Source organism: Corythoichthys intestinalis, chromosome 3 (assembly GCF_030265065.1).
Source record: "Corythoichthys intestinalis isolate RoL2023-P3 chromosome 3, ASM3026506v1, whole genome shotgun sequence".
Classification (NCBI taxonomy): Eukaryota; Metazoa; Chordata; class Actinopteri; order Syngnathiformes; family Syngnathidae; genus Corythoichthys; species Corythoichthys intestinalis.
In genome coordinates this window covers 42999666-43020661 of record NC_080397.1, presented here as the reverse complement: position 1 = coordinate 43020661, position 20996 = coordinate 42999666, and the positions used below count along the sequence as shown (strand labels likewise).

Below are 20996 nucleotides of genomic sequence, written 5' to 3'. Positions count from 1 at the left end.
AGACCAGGCTGGATGATGAAATTAAAATGTGTATTTCTGTTAGTATACATTTAGAGTTACTTCGTCATTTAAGTTTTTGACAACCCAATCCAGTGAAAAATCGGTTGAAATTTGAGTGATAATAGCTTTATCAACGTACTTGCTCCATCACTGTAATGTTATATTCAAAGAATGACTCCGACTCAAAATGGCCGATAAGTAACGACGCCTATCAATACTGGCTCACAGAATGCACTTTACATCTAGCCCATATGGGATTCATCAATAAATTAATGGTTGACCAACCACTTTTACATTATCGCCACCGTGAGGATCGAGGAGGTAGTAAGCCCGATATGTATGGAGTTCAGATTTGTGTCAAAATGATTTGTACTTGTATTTACACATTCGTATTCGTGTCAAAATGATTTGTACTTGTATTTACACATTCGTATTCGTATATAAAATATTCATCTTCGTATACAAACTCTAACTCCATACATATGTTTACAGTCGACAGTTCAAACTTCAAACCCAGCGACGAAGCTCCGGAGCGTGTGCCGGGAAATCAAGGAAGCGCGATTTGAAGAAGGGCGAGTGACGTTCAAAATTAAGTCACGGTTCGAGGTTTGCGCGGGCGGTCAAAAGTTATGAGACACTTCACTATGCAGTAAATGAAAATATCTCAAAACCTTTGACCGCGGGTGTATATATGCACGACTGCATAAAGTTGTATAGCAACATTTTTTATCTGGTGTGTCCCACTCCCAAGGTATTTGTAATCCAAAATTTTAGAATAAATCCGAGTGTGCATACAGTGTATGTAACGTTTAATTTAACTTGTGCACCCGTCTCCTCTGTGCCACGTGAGGGAGTGTTTTCCGAAGATGAAGTTACAGTATATCCAAAAAGAAAAATAGGTTGGATCCTGGCACTGTCCAATATATATGGCGGAAAACACAGACAAGACTGAAATGCAGTTTCTGCTCTTTCAACCTTCCTTAAAATAAACTGCTGTATTTTAAGCCAAAAGAACTGTTGTGTTTGATAGACCAATATGTCTATATGCTGCCATAGCAGATTCATGGCGCATTAAGCCCCCGAAATATTTTCAATTTGTCCGTTTTACCCTGGAAACCCCCGTTTACAGACGTTGTGCAACCGCTTGTTTCAATCCAGCCATAAAAAGAAGGTAAGTAATTGTATTTATTATTAAAAATGTCTGTCATTTTTAGCTAGGAATCATTAATTGATGTCTAATACTTCGTTAAAAATTTTCTTTAAAAAAACGACTTCAAAAAATTATTCACTTGCATATTTTAAACTTTTAAACTAATTACATCACAATGAAAAAATTGGCGTCTGTAAAAAAGTCACGGATATCTACCTTATAACTATTGCTTGATTGTATTTTTTTTTTTTTTTTTGGTTACTGTCGCATTTTCCCCAATATTTTAGATGATAATCGATCCAAAGAAAGTTTGAAAAAAAAAAACAACAACATTTAAAAGGGTAAATCTATGAAAATGAAAATCTCGATTACTCCTTGATGTCTGAGATTTTTGCATCGCGACCCTTGTTATTTTAATTACCACGTTTCACCCATAAAATCCCCCAAAAATCCAGCTGTGGCCATTCACATCTGTGTCTTGACACTCAATGATACATGCTACATGGAGTTTTTGGTTCGAAACAAGGTAATATCGCGATAATATCTCGTAATATCATGGCGTCTTTAATTCTGCTCTCACCTCCAGTTAGGGTTTTACTCTTTAAAAAATATATTTTTAAAAAATGCCCTCCAGTTCAAAATTTTTCTTCCCCCCCAAAAATTGACATTTTAAGCTTTCCAATGATGTATCACACGAGCATATTGGACAATTTTGAAATTTGGACAGATTGGGGTTCTCAGAGCGGAACTTCAAATCACCTAAGTGTTTTCCGCCATATTTTTTTTTCTTTCTTAAGAAGAAAAATGATATCACAAGGTCCCATTATCAGTTTATGTCTACCATTTTCTTCACAAGTAGATTTGAAAACAATGCATCAATTTCAACAAAAATCTTGTCTCCAACTGGATTTTTTTAAAAAAAATTGACCCAGATTGTGCGGTTTCTTTTATTATTTACATTAATAACTTTCGTAAGCATTACTCCGAAATTAGTTTAAAAAAAATATATATATATTTTTTTTTTTTAATCCCCCAAATTCACTGTTGCCGCACAAGCCAAGAGGTCGTCACTGACAGTTTAAATGACAGTGCCATAGGTTCAGGAAGCTTCATTTGGCCATCAATACTAAAAAGAAGCGAGGTCTGAACACATCCCTATGCCACTAGACTGGGGTAAGGGTGGAAAAAAAGTCAGATTGCAAGAAAGAAAGCAAATAACATTTCAGCTTTATCCAGTAAAAAATGTTGTAACTTCAATACACAATACAATAAATGACACATATTGCTGGTGTTTCAATTTACCGTAATTTTTGGACTTTAAGCCCCTACTTTTATCCCCCTCTGTCATGGGCATTAATGAATGCTTATGACAGATGTCATTAAGTGTCATCTGGCAAATTTGTCACTAACTCCATTTATGTCCAGTCCGGATCTTCCTTTCTTCTTCTACATCCATTCAAAACTGAGATAATTTGCCACATGACACCTAATGACATCTGTCATAAGCATTCATTCATGCTCATGGCAGTGTCATGTCATAATTATGACAGTCTTCTGACAGTCTTATGACGCCGCTTTCAAATAAAGTGTTACTGGTTAACATCTTTTGGTGTAAATCTCCCATAATAAAGTGAGGACACCTGTTGCTTATAGTCCGGTGTGGTTTATGAACATATGCCGTTTTGTGTCAAATTTGGTGGGTGCGGCTTATAATCAAGTGCCCCTTATAATCCAAAAATTACGGTACTGTTGTATGAAAGCTCTGATGAAAGTTTGTCAAACAATAAAGTACCCCCCCCCCATGAATCAATTTCACAATTTATGGATCTGTTCGACTCTTTCCAATGGATTTTTAAATTTAAAAAAAAAATGGTGGCAGCAGGACTTTAAGGAGCTTGTTGACTGTGAACACAGCCAGGGCAGCAGTGTAGGGAGTCGTGAATGAAGTGATCACACTCCACACAAAATATATTATTACAAGATGAGCAGGTGAACATCTAGAAACAGAGAGGGAGACCACAGCAAAGTCATTTTAAAATACTAGTGGATAGCGTGAAACTAAATCTATAGTCTTTCAGTGAACTAAGTATCCTCAGAGGTCATTTACATTTTTCTTACGAAGCTACTTAGGGAATATCTCTGACTGATATACAAGTAAAATTGAATTCAAATTATGTCATTATTACTGTAAACACTCATTACAACTGCACTTGGAATACAAAGCTGCACATCAAAATACATCAGTTGCACTTACTCTTTTATCTTTCAATTCTCCTTGACAAGAATCACAGAACCTGAAATTAACAGTTAGATGGTAAGATCTTTGGAACATTGTTGTATATTTACAAAATTCTATATAGAGCTGAGGGCATTGGGGGGTTGGGAGGGCCGCATCCAAAAATGCTGACCGAAAGCAATAGAAGTCAGCGCTCGCTCATATACAGTACAGTACAGAACGATTTCAAGTTCTCCAATTTTATTGCCAAGGACATCATTCACACAATTCTCATAGGGGTTGAAATATTTTTTTATGTATTCAACCTAACATGATAGCTTTAGATCTAACATTTAGTAACTTACCTTTTATCTGGGTGGTCTCCTAATGGTGTTTCAGTGAAGGCATGTAGGGGGAAGAGGTGGTGAAATGATCTGGCGAGATGTGGTGCTGACACAAGAGTCAAACCTTGGTGACAAGATAACATGACATCACAATATTGTACATTTTAAAGCTTGAACATTACAGCAATCTGCAATAAAGTGGAAACACAAGTTGAACAGCCACCCACAGGTTATTCATTCATTCATTCATTCAATTTGTAATATTTTCTAAATGTCAACATTTGGCTTATACAGTGCCTTGCAAAAGTATTCGGCCCCCTTGAACCTTGCAACCTTTCGCCACATTTCAGGCTTCAAACATAAAGATATAAAATTTTAATTTTTTTGTTAAGAATCAACAACAAGTGGGACACAATCGTGAAGTGGAACAAAATTTATTGGATAATTTAAACTTTTTTAACAAATAAAAAACTGAAAAGTGGGGCGTGCAATATTATTCGGCCCCCTTGCGTTAATACTTTGTAGCGCCACCTTTTGCTCCAATTACAGCTGCAAGTCGCTTGGGGTATGTTTCTATCAGTTTTGCACGTCGAGAGACTGACATTCTTGCCCATTCTTCCTTGCAAAACAGCTCGAGCTCAGTGAGGTTGGATGGAGAGTGTTTGTGAACAGCAGTCTTCAGCTCTTGCCACAGATTCTCGATTGGATTCAGGTCTAGACTTTGACTTGGCCATTCTAACACCTGGATACGTTTATTTTTTAACCATTCCATTGTAGATGTGGCTTTATGTTTTGGATCATTGTCCTGTTGGAAGATAAATCTCCGTCCCAGTCTCAGGTCTTGTGCAGATACCAACGGGTTTTCTTCCAGAATGTTCCTGTATTTGGCTGCATCCATCTTCCCGTCAATTTTAACCATCTTCCCTGTCCCTGCTGAAGAAAAGCAGGCCCAAACCATGATGCTGCCACCACGTTTGACAGTGGGGATGGTGTGTTCAGGGTGATGAGCTGTGTTGCTTTTACGCCAAACATATCGTTTTGCATTGTGGCCAAAAAGTTCAATTTTGGTTTCATCTGACCAGAGCACCTTCTTCCACATGTTTGGTGTGTCTCCCAGGTGGCTTGTGGCAAACTTTAAACGAGACTTTTTATGGATATCTTTGAGAAATGGCTTTCTTCTTGCCACTCTTCCATAAAGGCCAGATTTGTGCAGTGTACGACTGATTGTTGTTCTATGGACAGACTCTCCCACCTCAGCTGTAGATCTCTGCAGTTCATCCAGAGTGATCATGGGCCTCTTGGCTGCATCTCTGATCAGTTTTCTCCTTGTTTGAGAAGAAAGTTTGGAAGGACGGCCGGGTCTTGGTAGATTTGCAGTGGTCTGATGCTCCTTCCATTTCAATATGATGGCTTGCACAGTGCTCCTTGAGATGTTTAAAGCTTGGGAAATCGTTTTGTATCCAAATCCGGCTTTAAACTTCTCCACAACAGTATCTCGGACCTGCCTGGTGTGTTCCTTGGTTTTCATAATGCTGTCTGCACTTTAAACAGAACCCTGAGACTATCACAGAGCAGGTGCATTTATACGGAGACTTGATTACACACAGGTGAATTCTATTTATCATCATCGGTCATTTAGGACAACATTGGATCATTCAGAGATCCTCACTGAACTTCTGGAGTGAGTTTGCTGCACTGAAAGTAAAGGGGCCAAATAATATTGCACGCCCCACTTTTCAGTTTTTTATTTGTTAAAAAAGTTTAAATTATCCAATAAATGTTGTTCCACCTCACGATTGTGTCCCACTTGTTGTTGATTCTTGACAAAAAAAAATAAATTTCATATCTTTATGTTTGAAGCCTGAAATGTGGCGAAAGGTTGCAAGATTCAAGGGGGCCGAATACTTTTGCAAGGCACTGTAAGTATCTAAAATTGTCTTGACATTTTTTTTCCACCACCAGCATGAGACAAGTTGGGTTCGACTTCAAGCTATCCCCCATGTTCTTTCTGTGCTATTGCAATAGCTTAAATAATACATGGTTTGTACACCTTTTTCATGTTTAAATTAAAGCACTTTTTAGAGACTTTCAAGACCGGTATTCCAGTTTTTCCATTAACTTTAAAACATTATCCACTTTGTTTGTTTTTTTTAAACGATGGGGCTGAAATTAAATATGGTGCCTTCTCACAAGTACCCAAACATCTTCCAAAATGTTCTATGACCCCAAAGGTGTGTTCCCGGCAGCAGTGAGCATTTTGTGGCGTCGAACAGCAGATGTGCTGAAGTAGTCATAGTACGCTCAGAAGCGTCGTGTCCCATTAGGCAAACCAGGCAACTCCCTAGGGCCCCGAGTCAGTAGGGGCCCCCAGAGGGCCAACATATTTAGCACAAGCAGCTTTACTGCACTGTCGCAGCAACAAGTGTAGGGAGTGTTTCAATACCATGGAATCATTTGGCAGATTATCTAACGATTCTGTTATCGATCCCAATCAGCACTAACCATGTCACGTAGATCATACATGTTTAAGAAAGTCCAATCAGCTATTAATACCACATTATTGTTTAAAGAGTGACTAACCAAGTACTCTCTGGAAAGTCCTTGCCGAGTTGTTTTACGTTGATTTTCACCAGCCACCTCATTATTCATGTGACTACTTAAAGAAATGGTAATTTTTCCAAAAAAGTCTTAATGGGTCTATCGTATTCCTCGTCAATTACTTTAAGAGAAATATAACATATATGCATCTAAAATAATCCTAAACGATTTTATTAGCAATTTTAATACTCCTTTTAGCAAGGTTCCATGGGTATGCGTACGTTCCCATAGCAACCAGTCCTGTTATTGTCCTACGTCACAAGCGCAGCGTATCCTGGGAGCGAGAATCGGCGTAAGGTGCGCATTTCGAGCAGACGACGGCCACCTGTTAAAATGTGTGTGTCCATGAACGAATGTAAGTACATCCATATGAGTCAGTGTAAAGTGCTTAGTTTTCGCCACTTTTATGGCCAAGATGACTGCACATGCACGCAGCGCGCACTCACCCCCCCACCGTTGTGTTCATTATACGGCGCGAGTATGTATGTGTGTCACGTGACTCAGAGTGAGAGTGGGCGGCGATCTGGCCTTTTTTTAATTGGCAAAATGAAGAGAAGTTATCCTTCTGGAAGCAAAAAAAGAAAGAAAAAAAAAAGCAGAAGAGGAGAAAAGGAAGCAAGACAGGTGTGAGTGTACTATGTTACTGTAGTTTTATGTCCTAATGCAGTACAAGCACAGCAGACTAGTAGTCGTAGTAGTAGTAGTGTTTTTATGTCCTAAACCAATTAACTGCCTTGAAATGTTGTAACTAGCTTGTTAGCGTTTGCTAACAGCATTGCAACATGCTAGTGTTTCTTCATACATAAAGATGTTACCTAGAACATAAAATCAGTGTTTTGAACCACCATACACACACATTTTCATCTGGGAATTTTTTGTGTCAGTCTCCCCCAGGGCAGCTGTGGTTACAATAGAAGCTTACATCCACCGAGTGTGGAGTGAATGAATAATGCAATGGGGGGGGGGGGGGGGGGGGGGGCACTTTGAGTGTCCTAAAAAGCACTCTATGAGAGCGAGGCGTTATTAGAATTTTATTAAATACGCTATTGCTCCAAGTCCAACTGTCCCCCTTAATTGCACACACTTGAAGGGCCCCATGTTGCTTGTTGCCTGGGGCCCCCGGGGACCCTTGCTACGCCTCTGAGTATGCTGTTCGGTGGACGGGGGACCGTGGCGGGATCAGCACTATGGATGGCGACACCTCTGGGAGGGGACCACCAACCCTGCAGGCTGATAAATGCGCTTCTTGGAAATTTGAGACACTGCAAAAATGGCTCATGCTTCCAAATGCTAAGCTAAATGATATTTCAATGTATGTTTTTATTTTCCAACAACAAAAAACTATACAGTTCTTGCAGAAACTAGTAAAGCTCTTTAAAAGTCTGTTACACTCTGCTACTCTATAAAATAAGCGGCTGTTTTCTTGTGAAGAGAGGGGAGTCGATCAAGAGCCAGGCGTGTAGGACGAGTCATAGCGGCAACAAAGCCGAGCGAGGTAGTTCCCAGCCAAATTAATTGGCGACTAGCACAGGGGGGGCAGGATGGAAATCGCGGGGAAAAAAATGAGACAAAAGAAACTGGTCGTGCGATAAATGTATTGTACTAAACCACAGTAAATGCACATGCATATTGCATATGCACTTAAATACTACTCTATTTGTATACTGTTCGCTTGATTTAACTCCAAACTCTTCACACAAAGACTCAAATGTGTGACACGTGACATCAAGGGAAAGCAACTTCAGAACAAGCATTTAGCAGCGAAGAAGTACATTTTATTTTCCTTCATTTAATAATTTCTATTTTTAAGCATTTTTTAAATCTTCAAACCCTTATAATATGATTGTTTCATTCTTAACATTTTCATCATGCAAATTTGGTTATACAGCTCCAGCCACACTTACCACAAACTTTACATTCCACTGGAAGCTCTGTGTATTTAGCATGGCACTGTGGACAAAAGTATCCTCCTAGAGACAGGCCTGGATCGTTACCGCCATCTAATAAACTTTAAGACAAACATTGGACTTCAGAAAATCTTCAGCTCTGGTTAAAATGCACATGAACTGCACAAAGGCAGACTACAACAACTTTGGCCATTTCTAGCATATTCTCATTAGCAGGAGCAGCATTTTATAACTGAAGATTATGATTCAATCATGATTCAATCCCAACTTTCAAAATGAATGACTTAATGGAGATCTGTATTCTACTCACGCCATGCTGAAAGAGGGTTTGGCATTCTGGTCAGCCATAGAGCTAAAGGTATGCTGGGGAAAACCTTGTGGAAAGAAAAATAAATGTGTTTCAAAAAGCTAGTCACAGAGTGAGGTCCGAAAATTTTTCACCACAAAAACCACACTGAAATTCTCAAAAGTGCGGCAAGCAGAAGGCTAACCACTACTCCACCATGCACGTAACAAAGGGCCAGAACAGTGATTTAGCACCAATGAGAGAATCTAAAGTATAAAGACATTAGAAACAAGGCTAACTTGCTGGAAACTATTAATATATTGCAGGCCTTCATGATCCAGTTTAAATCTGCTTTTAAGATTGATAAATTGACTTTCAGAACTCACACACAATGTTTCATCTCAGACAATAACTTCTCACTTTAGGTTCTATGTGGCAGAACAAACTTGTCCATTGTAAATCGTATTGAAAATTGAAATATACAAATTATGCTACTGTTAGTAATTGTTATGTGATTTTCATGTCGGATACAAGACTGATAAACGGAAACATCAGTGTGCTACTGACCCATTCGTATTAAAGAGCACTCAGATGAGGAGTTGGCAGGGGGAGGTTTCACGTGCAGCGTGAGAAGTAATTCTTTGAAATGGCTCTCATCCAAGATGACATGGTATGTGCCGCCAGTCTCCCTTGTCAACATGGTACACACCCGAACCTCTGCTGACAGGCCGATCACAGACACCCGCACCTTCAATGACTTCATGGTCTGACGATGGCAAAAAAAAAAAAGTTATTCACAGCCAGACGTGCTAGTTGGTGAAAGTGAGATGAACAGATAGATTGTTAGATAAAGACATAAAGCGGTCATCAACTCACAATAACTGGTGGCTCTTGATACAGAGTTAAGTGTGTAGGCAAGTGTGAATTATGATATCACCTGGATCATCTCATAGATGTTGGCTGGGTCACATGTGGTAAGGCTGCTGAGGATAATCAAAATCTCCCGGCTTGTGTGTCCTGGCATGTGTCTTCATGGGATAGATTTTTTAAATGCAAAATTTTAATTAGATCACAAGAAAAAACATTCAAATCTGTGACACAAACACACACAACCTACTTCAGGGTCTGTAACGCCAAGTTCAGGGAATTGTATAAAGATGGTTCTCCAAGACACACAGTGTCTACTGCTTTCTTTAGAACGGCGATGTGCTTTTTGGGGTTCCCTGTTAAAAAGAAGCAAATTTTATTGTAAATGTAAAGAAATGTATTTTAATTCTCAAATAATTATTCAAAGAACAAATTACACCCATTTTCTGTTGCACACATGCTTGTCATTGTAGAGTGACACATCAGCATTACCTGAAAGGTCAGTGAGCTTCTCGGCTCTTTTATTTTTGGTAATGATTATTCCAACCTGGAAATGAGATAACACCCATATTGAAATAATATTGAATATCTGAAATAATTTGTCAAATTCAAAGCAAACTATGGAATTGCAGGCAAGGTATGAAGCCTGTCGGCCTTGAACTGCCATCACTCAACGTAAAACAGTTGCATTTGACAGGCATGAAAATCTCTCACCTTTCGGCGAAATTCGCCGTTTTAAAGTCAAAAAGGGCGACCTACGTGAATTGCGAAGATCCGAGGAGAAATTATTTTTTTTTGGGGGGGGGGGGGGGGGGGGGTCGGGAGGTTTTATTTAATTATTATTATTGTCATCATGTGATTAACTCAGTACGTAAACTGAGCACATAAGAAATCCAGTCAGCAAATCCTTCTAGATGCTTCGCTGACGAGAACCAATCATCGGCCCAAACTGCGTTCCATTATTCCAATTGCGCGCACTCTTTACGTGTACATGGAGTGCTTGGAGAGCCTTTGGTTGCATTGCAAAGCTGCAAAAACAAAAAGCAGGCCTTATCCAGACCAGAGCAGGGCAGACCAAAGCGCAGCATATACACTTCCCTGCATTTGCCAGCAGATTGAATTTGGTGAGTAATGCTTTCAATCGTTTTCATATTTTGAGATATAATAAAGTTACTGCCATTCGTTGCAGCTTGCGTTGAACACTGCCAGAGCTAGCCAAATCTCCCGTGAAAAAATAGCTCCCATTAAATTGGCGTCAAACTCGTGTATTTAGCGGTAATATTAACGAAGAAACGCACTGTTGAGTCAAATTAAGCGGCATGCTCTCGGATGGAGTGGGGCGCCTCGCATCGCTCCCGTCGTCCGCCTGAGACACGTTTTTTTCGGTTGGGACTTGAGCTGAAGGCCGGTGTCGGCACAACACCGGCCCGACGAGTGGTGGGAATGACTCTTGCTTCTTAAAGCTTTTCAGAAATACAGGGATCCCTCGTTTTTTGCGGTTAATGGGGACCAGAACCCGCCGCAATAAGTGAAAACCGCGAAGTAGCCCCCCCCCCCCCCCCCCCCACACACATTTTTTGTGCGTGTTCGATGTATTTATTCAGATTTTACATTGGAAAAAAGATACATATATATAAGACATGTTTTTTCACTTTTTTCACCAAAGTATCATTTATAAATGGTTTTCAAGCACTTCAAAATGTAAGAATTATGATCAGTTTTAAACATGTTACTGCCCCACCGAATTATTTTTAAACAAGAATAAAGTAGTAAGAAAATGCTTGGCTTTATTAAATGCTTCATAGTGAGTCTACTCAAACCCTCTCAGGCTTTGTTAAACGGTGATTGACACATGTGCAAAGTTTTTCTTTTTATATATATTTTTTTGTTTGAAGCAACTTATTTGATTGAATGATAAAGACACAAATGTCCTAGCCAAAATGTGGCCCAAAGACAAAACAACATTACTTCAATGGAAAAATTTGTTTCAGTCAAGAAAAATAGTTTTCAAATGCTTTTTTTGTCTCAAATTTATTTTTGCAATCAAAAACAATTTTTTTTGTTGAAGTGAGTTTTTGGGGATTAAAAGTATATACTGTATTTTGATTGAAGCAACTTTATTTTTGATAGAAGTAACTTTGTTTTTTGATTGAATAACAAAAACACAAATCTACCTCCATCGTTATTGAGAGAGAAAGAAATTAAGAAAGCTTTAAAACTAAAAGCCACCGGGGAGGGTGTTTTTTTTTTTTTTTTTTTTTTTATATATTTATATTTCATTACATAGACATGCCTCGTAGGGAAAGGAGATTGAGGGATAAAAAAAGGAGATGGATGAGGCTGCTAAAGGCAGTGGATACCTCATCAGCTGGGTGAATAGCAGACCTGGTAAGAAGTTTGCAAGGATAGTCGGGTATTAAATGCAATAATAAACACAATTACAATGTTATTTTTCTATAAGATTTTATGTCATTGCTTTATTAATCATTAGGTGCTAGAGTTGTTAAGTATGGATAATAATGAAATAATAGTTTTGAGAAAACTGTGCTGTTGGTGGCTCAGTGACCATCTGATGTGGTTTGTTCTCAGATGAACAAGTTGAGGAAGGAAGTTTTGATGCAGAGGTTGAAGGAAGAAAAGAGGCAGACTGAATGAGTCACAACCAGTGGCCTATACTACGAAGCCGGTTTTCTGGCTTAGCAGGGTAACTTCGAGAGTAACTTTATCACGTGCGACGTAAGTTCGCGGCTATGCGAAACTACGAAAGGTGGATATGTTGGAACCGAGAAGTGTTGCCATGGCAACACACGCCACACGCCAAACCTGGTCGTGTCAGAGTTAGATCTTGCTTAACATCAGGATTCCAATTAACCACGCTCTATTTAAACAGCACCCCTCCGCGGACGTGTCCTCCTGACAATGACAGCGTACTTGGACGACCCATACGACATTGGCGCGCGGATTGTGAGGGGCTCTCTCCGGAGGGCACGGGTATTTCGGGACCGCCAAAATTCCCTGGCGTACCCGGAAGATGTTCTCCATGAAAGACATATTTTCAAGTGAGGAAATTCTTTACCTGTGCCAACTGATCGAGGCGGACGTCACTAATGTAACCCGCCGAGTCAGGCCCTCACAACCGCTCAGCTTGTGTGCCTGTCCGTGCGCTCTTTTGCCAGGAACAATACAGTATATGTATTCCATGAGTCCATCGGTGATGCTGAATATCTGCGTAAGAACACTGTATGCCGTGCGATTCGGAGTGGGGTATGGAAACGCTTCAAATTGATTGTTGGAATCGCTGTGAGAAAACTTGCGTTTTTTTCTGCCAACTCGAAGAGATTAAATTGTCAAATCCACTGATAGGACAGACGCACAAATATAAAAGATATAAATGTTTATTGAATATGCATCTTACAGTCTTGTTTGTCAGCGAAAATTCGTTACAAAAGACGGGCTTTAATTTACGCAACAACGCATGGCATCCCGGCATTTTCTTCTTCTCCTGAGTCCTCACAAATATAACGTAAAATTTTGGGAGGGGGGGTTGGGCTTGGGCCTGCAAATCAAGTTGATTGATCGGACTCGGGTCGGGTCGAGCTGGATTTTTTAGGCCCAAACTAAAAAAAAGAACATACGTATTCATACAGTCAAGGAGACTAAACATACAATCATCCTGCTTCATGTGGTGATGCGCGATAAATTATTTCTTACTGTTAACGTACCAAATGTTCTTTTATTGTCCTGACAGCAGGCTTTATTTCTTTTCATGGACATAAGTAAACTGGCATATTGACGCATTCACAAATCACACGATCTTTAAATTCGCTGTCAACAGACCCGTCGCGCTCAACTCGCCGAATCGGTGTTGGATTTCGCGGTGAGGGTGGATTTTAATCATCGCGCATTCCTCCTCTGTGAAGTAAGGTGCCCGTGCCATCGTCACAAGTAGTGTTTGACTCTGCTCTCCGCCCCCTTTTATGTGAACGCGCAGTAACTCTGACTGGGTTGACACAGGTTCGACTAATCAACCTCATAATCAGCGTCGTAGCACCGATTGATCACAAACTAGACAACCAGGTTTTGTCAACTCCGGTTACCCGCTGGTAAACTGGATTACTTCTGGGGAGGTTGAACTCGGTTCGTAGTATAGGCCACAGAAAGTGTTGATGACAGTTTTGATTTCTATTCACTGTTGCCCCTTCCCAATTAAAGTATGTCACAGTCACAGCCAATTATTATCTAAAGCTGGTTAAAATTGAAGTTATGTTGTTTTAAGGTGTATTAAATACTTGTTCATGTGCCCCTTTTGATCTACAAGCACCCGCCCCTCCACCGGTCTCTGCACGGCCCTGCTGAAACACAGTGTGGGTCGACAGAGCTCAATATTTTGTTGGGGTGTACAGTGTACTGGAACATATTTCCTCCACACCCTTCTCACCTTTTTAACCCGACCCATTTTCATGCCTGATTTGAACTTACCGTTGGGAAAAAAAAAAAACTGATTCAAAGTTGTGAACAGAGCTTCTGCAAAGGTTGTTGCAAGAAATATTGCTTATCGTACCCACGTATTTTCAGTGGAGGTGTCATTATTACCTCTAGATAGATAGCCGCCGATACTTGGAAATTTGACGTATATCGGGTCTCTGCCTTTTTCTTTTTTTATTCGAATGGCCAATATGAAAAAAAAATCAATTTAAAACTGGGTTATTTTGGCTCAGATGCAGCCGCGCCTCTCTCTCCTCCACTAGTATTCAACCGTCCTCTGACTGGTTAAATGGTTATGGTAAATGGAGTTACACTTGTATCACGCCTCAGGCACTTCTGGAACTATTATTTTTAGGGCTGTCAGACGACTAAAATTTTTAATCGAGTTCATTACAGCTTAAAAATTAATCGTAATTAATCGCAATTCAAACCATCTACAAAATATGCCATATTTTTCTGTAAATTATTGTTGGAATGGAAAGATAAGACACAAGACGGATATATACATTCAACATACTGTACATAAGTACTGTATTTGTTTATTATAACAATAAATCAACAAGATGACATTAACATTAACATTCTGTTAACGCGATCCATTGATAGAAAGACTTGTAGTTCTTAAAAGATAGATGTTAATACAAGTTATAGAAATTTTATATTAAAACCCTTCTTAATGTTTTCGTTTTAATAAAATTTGTAAAATTTTCAATCAAAAAATAAACTAGCAGCTCGCCATTGTTGATGTCAATTACAAAACCAGTCGTAGAGGGGGACAAAAAACACAAGTAAGTGGACATGACTCTGTGCTGTCATTTTAATCTGTTTGAGCAGGCCATGTGCGTTAATTTCGTCAAATATTTTAACGTGATTAATTTAAAAAATTAATTACCGCCCGTTAACGCGATAATTTTGACAGCCCTAATTATTTTCTATTTGTGTGATTCAAGCATGATTTAGGAATTTCAATCAAGTTCAGTGTTTGCATTATTCCATTTTTTTACGCCGATTTTTACACTTTTACGGCAAATGAGTATCAGCTCCAAAAATCAGTTATTGGCCCCTCTACCATAACTACTAATAATTGGTATCGGTCCAGAAAAACCCATATCGGTCGATCTGTAATTACCACTCACCTGGCTAATAGGATTCTGGTCAAAATATTCTTCAATAAAAGCTTCCATAAGCTGGAGCAAAAGGAAAAACACCCATTTAATTAAATTATTTGCAAATGAATGTGTGAAGAAAACAAACTTTATACTGTGCCAACCTTAAGAGTTGCAGTGAGACGGTTTGGTTTTAAGTCTTGATCCTCCATACTTCTAGAAGAGTCAATCACCACAAAAAGATGCCGCATCTACTTTGTACAAGACAGGACAAATATTTTGATCTTAAAATGAATAAAGCCACCACGAAAAAAATCGCCTGAGATGAAGCAGTGAGGAATGGATAGTATAATAATTAAAAAAAGGACTCAAAAACTCACTCATTAAACCAACTAAAAGGGTAAGTTAAATAAATAACAAGGAAATGTTTCGGTACAAAAACCGAGGGAGAAATCAAAGGAAAAAAAAAAACTGAGGACCAACAAAAGATTTCCATTCATAAAATCAAAGCAGTCCCACAACAGTGGACTAATGAAAGCCAAATACTCACCATTCCAAGTCTTATTTGGCCACAGCTTTTAACTATCCTGTGAAAAGAGAAATTACATGTAATTTATAATGCAAATTAATAGAGGTGTGCATCGGTACTGCCCTCACGATTCTATTCGATTACGATTCGGAGGGCCACGATTCGATTCGATTCGATTCGATTCAGAGGGTCACGATTCTATTCGGTTCGATTCGGCAATGCATCGCGATGCCTTAAAGCCTGGGATGCATTAAAATTCTAAAGCAAAGCATATTTTTCGTGAATCATGAGGCAACACAAGCGGTCAGACATTAAACAACTTTTTATTGGCTCTTGTGTCACTCCTGGTTGAAGTCAAATGAAAATACTTTTAGATATATATAAAAAAAAAAAAAAAAAAAAAATTAAAAAAAACAGATCACAGCATTTAATTGGTGCTTTGAATGAGACCAGGGCTTTCTCTTTTTTTTTTTTTTTTAACACACAGTAGCAGCCTTTCACACAGTGCAACATCTGAACTCCTGTGCAAAATCAGTAATAATAGTCACTGTATTTTAGTCACAACAACCCATCGATAAAAATATTCAAGTAAATATTTAAAAAAGCGACAAAGAAAATATTGTAGTGCAGCAGCATCTTTATCGCAATATCAATCCAGGGATCAGTTCAGTTGCAAACAAAACATCCAACTAAATTGCAATGTAGAACAAAAGTAAAATGCAGGCCTCGCCCACTATATATGTGCAATCAACTTAGAAATGCAATCAGTAACTACCACATAACAATAAAAAATAATGAATTAAAATGAAGTGCAGCAGCATTTTAGCAACCATAACAATCTGTTTCAACATGAGGAAATATTATTTTTTTTGCAATTGAGAGAGCAGAGAGATAGATGGGGCCTAAAAAATCCAGCCCGACCCGACACGGCCCGCTGGTATTGAAGTCTGACCCGGCTTGGAGTGACGCGAAAAAAAAAAAAAAAACGCAGCAGCAGCAATTTATTTTCATTTCTTCGAGATGGCAGAAAAAACGCATGTTTCTTAATGTTTAAATAGTCTACATATTTTTGTGATTATTATAGAAGCATTTACACAACGAAATAACGCTGGGAAAGTTTAATATTAAAAAAAAAAAAAAAAAAAACATGCGATTTTGCAGACACACAGAGGAGAAGATTCAAAAGGATCACATTTGTGTTGCCTTTGTGTGCATAAAAAAGTGTCTTTCGTAACGAATTCTCAGTTGGCAGAAAAAAACGCAAGTTTTCTTAATGTTTAAATAGTCTACATATTTTTGTGATCATTATAAAATCATATAAACAACGAAATAATGCTGGGAAAGTTTAATATGAAAAAAAAAACGAGTTTGCAGACACACAGAGGAGAGGATTCAAAAGGATCACATTTGCGTTGCCTTTGTGTGCATAAATAAAAGTGTCTTTCGTAACGAATTCTCAGTTGGCAGAAAAAAACGCAAGTTTTCTTAATGTTTAAATAGTCTACATATTTTTGTGATCATTATAAAATCATTACACAACGAAATAACGCTGGGAAAGTTTAATATAAAATTTTTTTTTTTAAAAAACGAGTTTGCAGACACACAAAGGAGAGGATTCAAAAGGATCACATTTGTGTTGCCTTTGTGTGCATAAATAAAAGTGTCTTTCGTAACGAATCGCAAGCGCCACAGTGGAGGAGAAGAAGAAAAAGCGGGCGGCGCCACTGCTTCATGTGAGTGCACAAGCAAATGCACAATACAGAGAGCCTGCTCTCGATTTTATCCCATTTTTTTTTATTTTTTTAAAATAATTTATTAGTCCGGCGCGGGGCGGCCTGACCCGACCCGACCCGAACGTGAATGCTTAACATTTTGGGCCGACCCATTCGGGTTCGGGCACAAGATCTAACCTCTAAGAGATAGGACATAACATAAAAATGGCTGAAGCGGAGAAAGAGGGAGCAAGAAAGATTCTTGATGCACCTAAGACATTGAAAGCTGACATCTGGAGACATTTTGGCTTCTATGAGGTTGGTGGGAAACTTGACCAGAGTTATGCAGTGTGTAAAAAATGAAACATGACAATAATAATACAAATGGGGAAACCAAATCCATTGCATCGCCGGAATTGCGCAGGGAAGATTTTTTAACGTACTTATATATTTTAAAATGCGCTGAATCGATTCGGCTTGTTGCCCGCATCGAATCGAATCGTCCATGCCCCGCATCGGGATGCATCGCCGCATCGATTATTGTTGACACCACTACAAATTAATCATAATTCAAAATTGTCTACACTCCTTTTTGGCTTACTTGAGTCTGGAAAAATATTTTATTATTCATTTGTTATTTAGGCTGCACAGAGGAATACTGGTTTACGCCTTTGCCTTACAGTCAAGCAGTCCTGTAAATGGGCCCAGAGTTAATAGAGACTGTTGTGAAAGCCACCAACTTCAAATGATTGGATCAATAGGAACCTTGGGAGGTTGAAGGTACCAGCCACGTGACCGTAAAAGCGAACATATTCAAGACAAGACAGCGATTGCGGATGGAGTAGACGATCTCTTGCTTTGGGAAGATGATTTCAAAGTTATTTCAAACATTTTAGAAGTTGAAGAAGCAGTTAAACAGCAGTTTATAGCAACAGCTAACAATGAAAGTTCAGATTGTGCTAATTTCAGAGTCAGACCCAAAACATTCACTTGTTTACATATTTGTGGCATGACAAGTTACTCAAGTCTTTAAAACCCAAATATATTACGGAAATACACGTCCCAACTGCAATGACTGATAAGTAGGCTCGCAGCAATTTTTGGAGAGAACGAACGAACATGGTTGTGTTTTCTTGTTATAAATGTATGGAAAACATCTCTCTACAGTTGTCGAACTGAAATAAAGCGATATGTATTCCAATATGCTCGGGTTTGAAGTGTTTCTTGCAAGTCTGCACTTTGTTGTTTTTAAACTGTTCCCTAAAATCCTGGTTAATTTTAGTTATTTAATTACTTCCCCAAGCCAGTCGTTGTATCATTTTCGCAGAGCATTGTTTTTCGCTAGAAGCAGCTTAAAAATCCTATTTACTTCAATTGTCTGCACGATATGCAGACAAGGACAAAGCAGTTGACCCCTAGCATCACTTGCGAATCCTCTTCAGGTAATATTTCAGTTAGATTATTTCGAGATCAACCGAGAAAAAAAAAACAACAATATACTCGCTGCTCGCCACCTGTGCCATCCTGTAACATGCCATAAACCGAAATAAAGAGCTCCTTCTTTGAAGTCCGCCACCTTTCACAACCATCTCCATCTATTCACGCTGATGGCCCTTACTGTGTGGAGTTTGCATGTTAGTGTTTATAGAGTTCATCTGTAATTTTGCCAATGAATATTTCTGTATATAATCTTCAAGTTAGACACCTACCGGTCCCTTTTGGACTGGAACAGGATCTCTTCAACTGTGGCTTTGAGTGACCCTGATTCATCCTCCTTCAAAATTTCCCTGTTTAAAAATTAAAACAACAACAAAAAAATGACCCACCAAATTTACTGGTATTTAAAACTTGTCTTCTACTGTAAACCTTACCATGTCCTCTCATAGCCACCTTCCCAGCGTTTGGTTCTCTCTGGTTCTTCATCCATTATGACTGGTATTTTCACTAAAAAACAAAAGGGGTTGCAATTGTCAAACTGGTAATATTCTTAAAATATAATGTTCACATCTACATACATCTATAAACAAAAAACAAATTAACATACTGCAAATCAGTTAAAGAAGCATACATTTGAAGTGCATTGAAACAAAATGAAGTGTTTGAGTTTGTATTTAATGAAATATTGACACCAATGTTTTCAAGTTCACAAAAAAACGAATATTTTTAATATCCTTTAATTAACTACTTATAATTAGTATTAGCACTTAGAAATTTGAAAATATATCAGTCATTATGTGGTACAGGTATTTGAACAAAAAAATATTTAAATTCAGCGTTATTTGCTTGATTCCCCTAAGTAGACGACCTTATTTCTTTATGTTTGAGCTCTCATTCAGGAGGCTGTCTCCTTTTCCAATTTTTGTAATAAGAAGTTTTCACACACACAAAGATGATAAACTGAGTATTGCAACATTTTGAGTTGGGTTTATAATATCTCAGTCAAAGAATTCAATAATTCAAAGTATTATGATCCCACAACGGTGTGATACATTGCAGTTCTCCAACAGTCTGAAAACAATACACGTCCATGACTGTGGCGTACTTATTGACCATTATCATCTTTGGAATATATCATATACACATTCGGTAATTTTGGTAAAGATAAAAAAAAAAAAAAATGAACGTACCAACAACCAACTAGCACGGCTAGGATTTACAAACCCGTGCCTATGCAGCGAACAGTCTTTTTTGAGTTTTTTACAGGACAACGAGTGTTTCTCTTTTATAATCCGTGTCGAAACATCACCTGCGAAACATGATACCGTTCCGTAGGAAGAATTTAGGGACGCCTCTATTTGGAATATAAAGCCGTTCAAAAATTGTTTCAATGGAACTGTGTACCCCTGTGGTTCTCAAACATTTTATACAAAGATACACCCCCAAAAATATCGAGACACATTATCGTAATAAGGCAAAATAGGGTAATCATAGATATCGCATAAAACATACAAGATGTCCAAAGGTGAAGTCGGCAGTGTAAGTAACTGGCGGCCATATTGTGTCGGAAGACTTCTCTGACGGGTTTTACTGCAGCAGGCATAAAGCGATTGATTTTCTCCATGAAAATCAGATTAATTTGCTAATTTCTTGACTATTTCACAAGCATTTTGGTTTTTAAACAAACTGTTAAAACGATACAGGCTGTACTTCCAGAAAATGTAATGCATATTTTTAAGTTTGCAATAAAATTACTGCATCTCTGAAGATTCTGGTTAAGCAAACCGTTTGAAAATCGATCAAAAATTGAGTAATCTAGAACTATTTTAAAGTACATGCTCTGTTGACTATAACGTTGTGTGTAACCAAGCTTCCCTACGCAAAATGGCCGACGGCTAACCACGCCGGTCCCCGTTCAATAAAGAAATAAGAGGCCAGCAATGAGATATAAACAAAAAATTCAAATAAAACAAAAATAATGATTTTATAATCTGTAACGGGTGAAAAGTAAGTCAAAACAGTGCAAACAAAAGAAAAATGTGTTGTATTCCAATGTTATGAGCAAAACCATGGGAAGAACTGTTAATTGATGACGATTAAACGGAATTGCACTTGAGTGATTCGTTCACGGAACACTAGAGGGAGTCCGCGAACCTAATTTGTCTATAAATATGTTTACTGTTTTCCCAGTTTTACAACGAAAAACAAACTATCTGAATGATGAGGCCATTATGCTCCTTTATTCAGCAGTAGAACAGGCAAAGATTCATATTTATATATTATTATATTTCCATTTTACGTATTCATTAATAAATGTCTTGACTGGCAAACTTGTAAAAACTCATATCGGGACTTGCTTT

General features: G+C 38.4%; 1 protein-coding gene across 1 annotated transcript; it reads right to left on the bottom strand.

Annotated features, from left to right (window-relative positions):
• Positions 1-1961: 1961 nt before the first annotated feature.
• On the bottom strand, positions 1962-19960 carry gtf2h2 (general transcription factor IIH, polypeptide 2). Its single transcript, XM_057832980.1, has 15 exons — positions 19827-19960; positions 19071-19143; positions 18909-18986; positions 15509-15545; positions 15123-15209; positions 14989-15039; positions 9860-9914; positions 9618-9723; positions 9438-9528; positions 9068-9266; positions 8525-8588; positions 8212-8315; positions 3731-3833; positions 3405-3444; positions 1962-3147 (listed from the first exon to the last, which is right to left on the bottom strand). Exons 2-15 carry the CDS (start codon positions 19124-19126, stop codon positions 3037-3039), a joined length of 1182 nt encoding a protein of 393 aa, XP_057688963.1. The 5' UTR covers positions 19127-19143; positions 19827-19960; the 3' UTR covers positions 1962-3036.
• Between the last annotated feature and the right edge of the window lie 1036 nt (positions 19961-20996).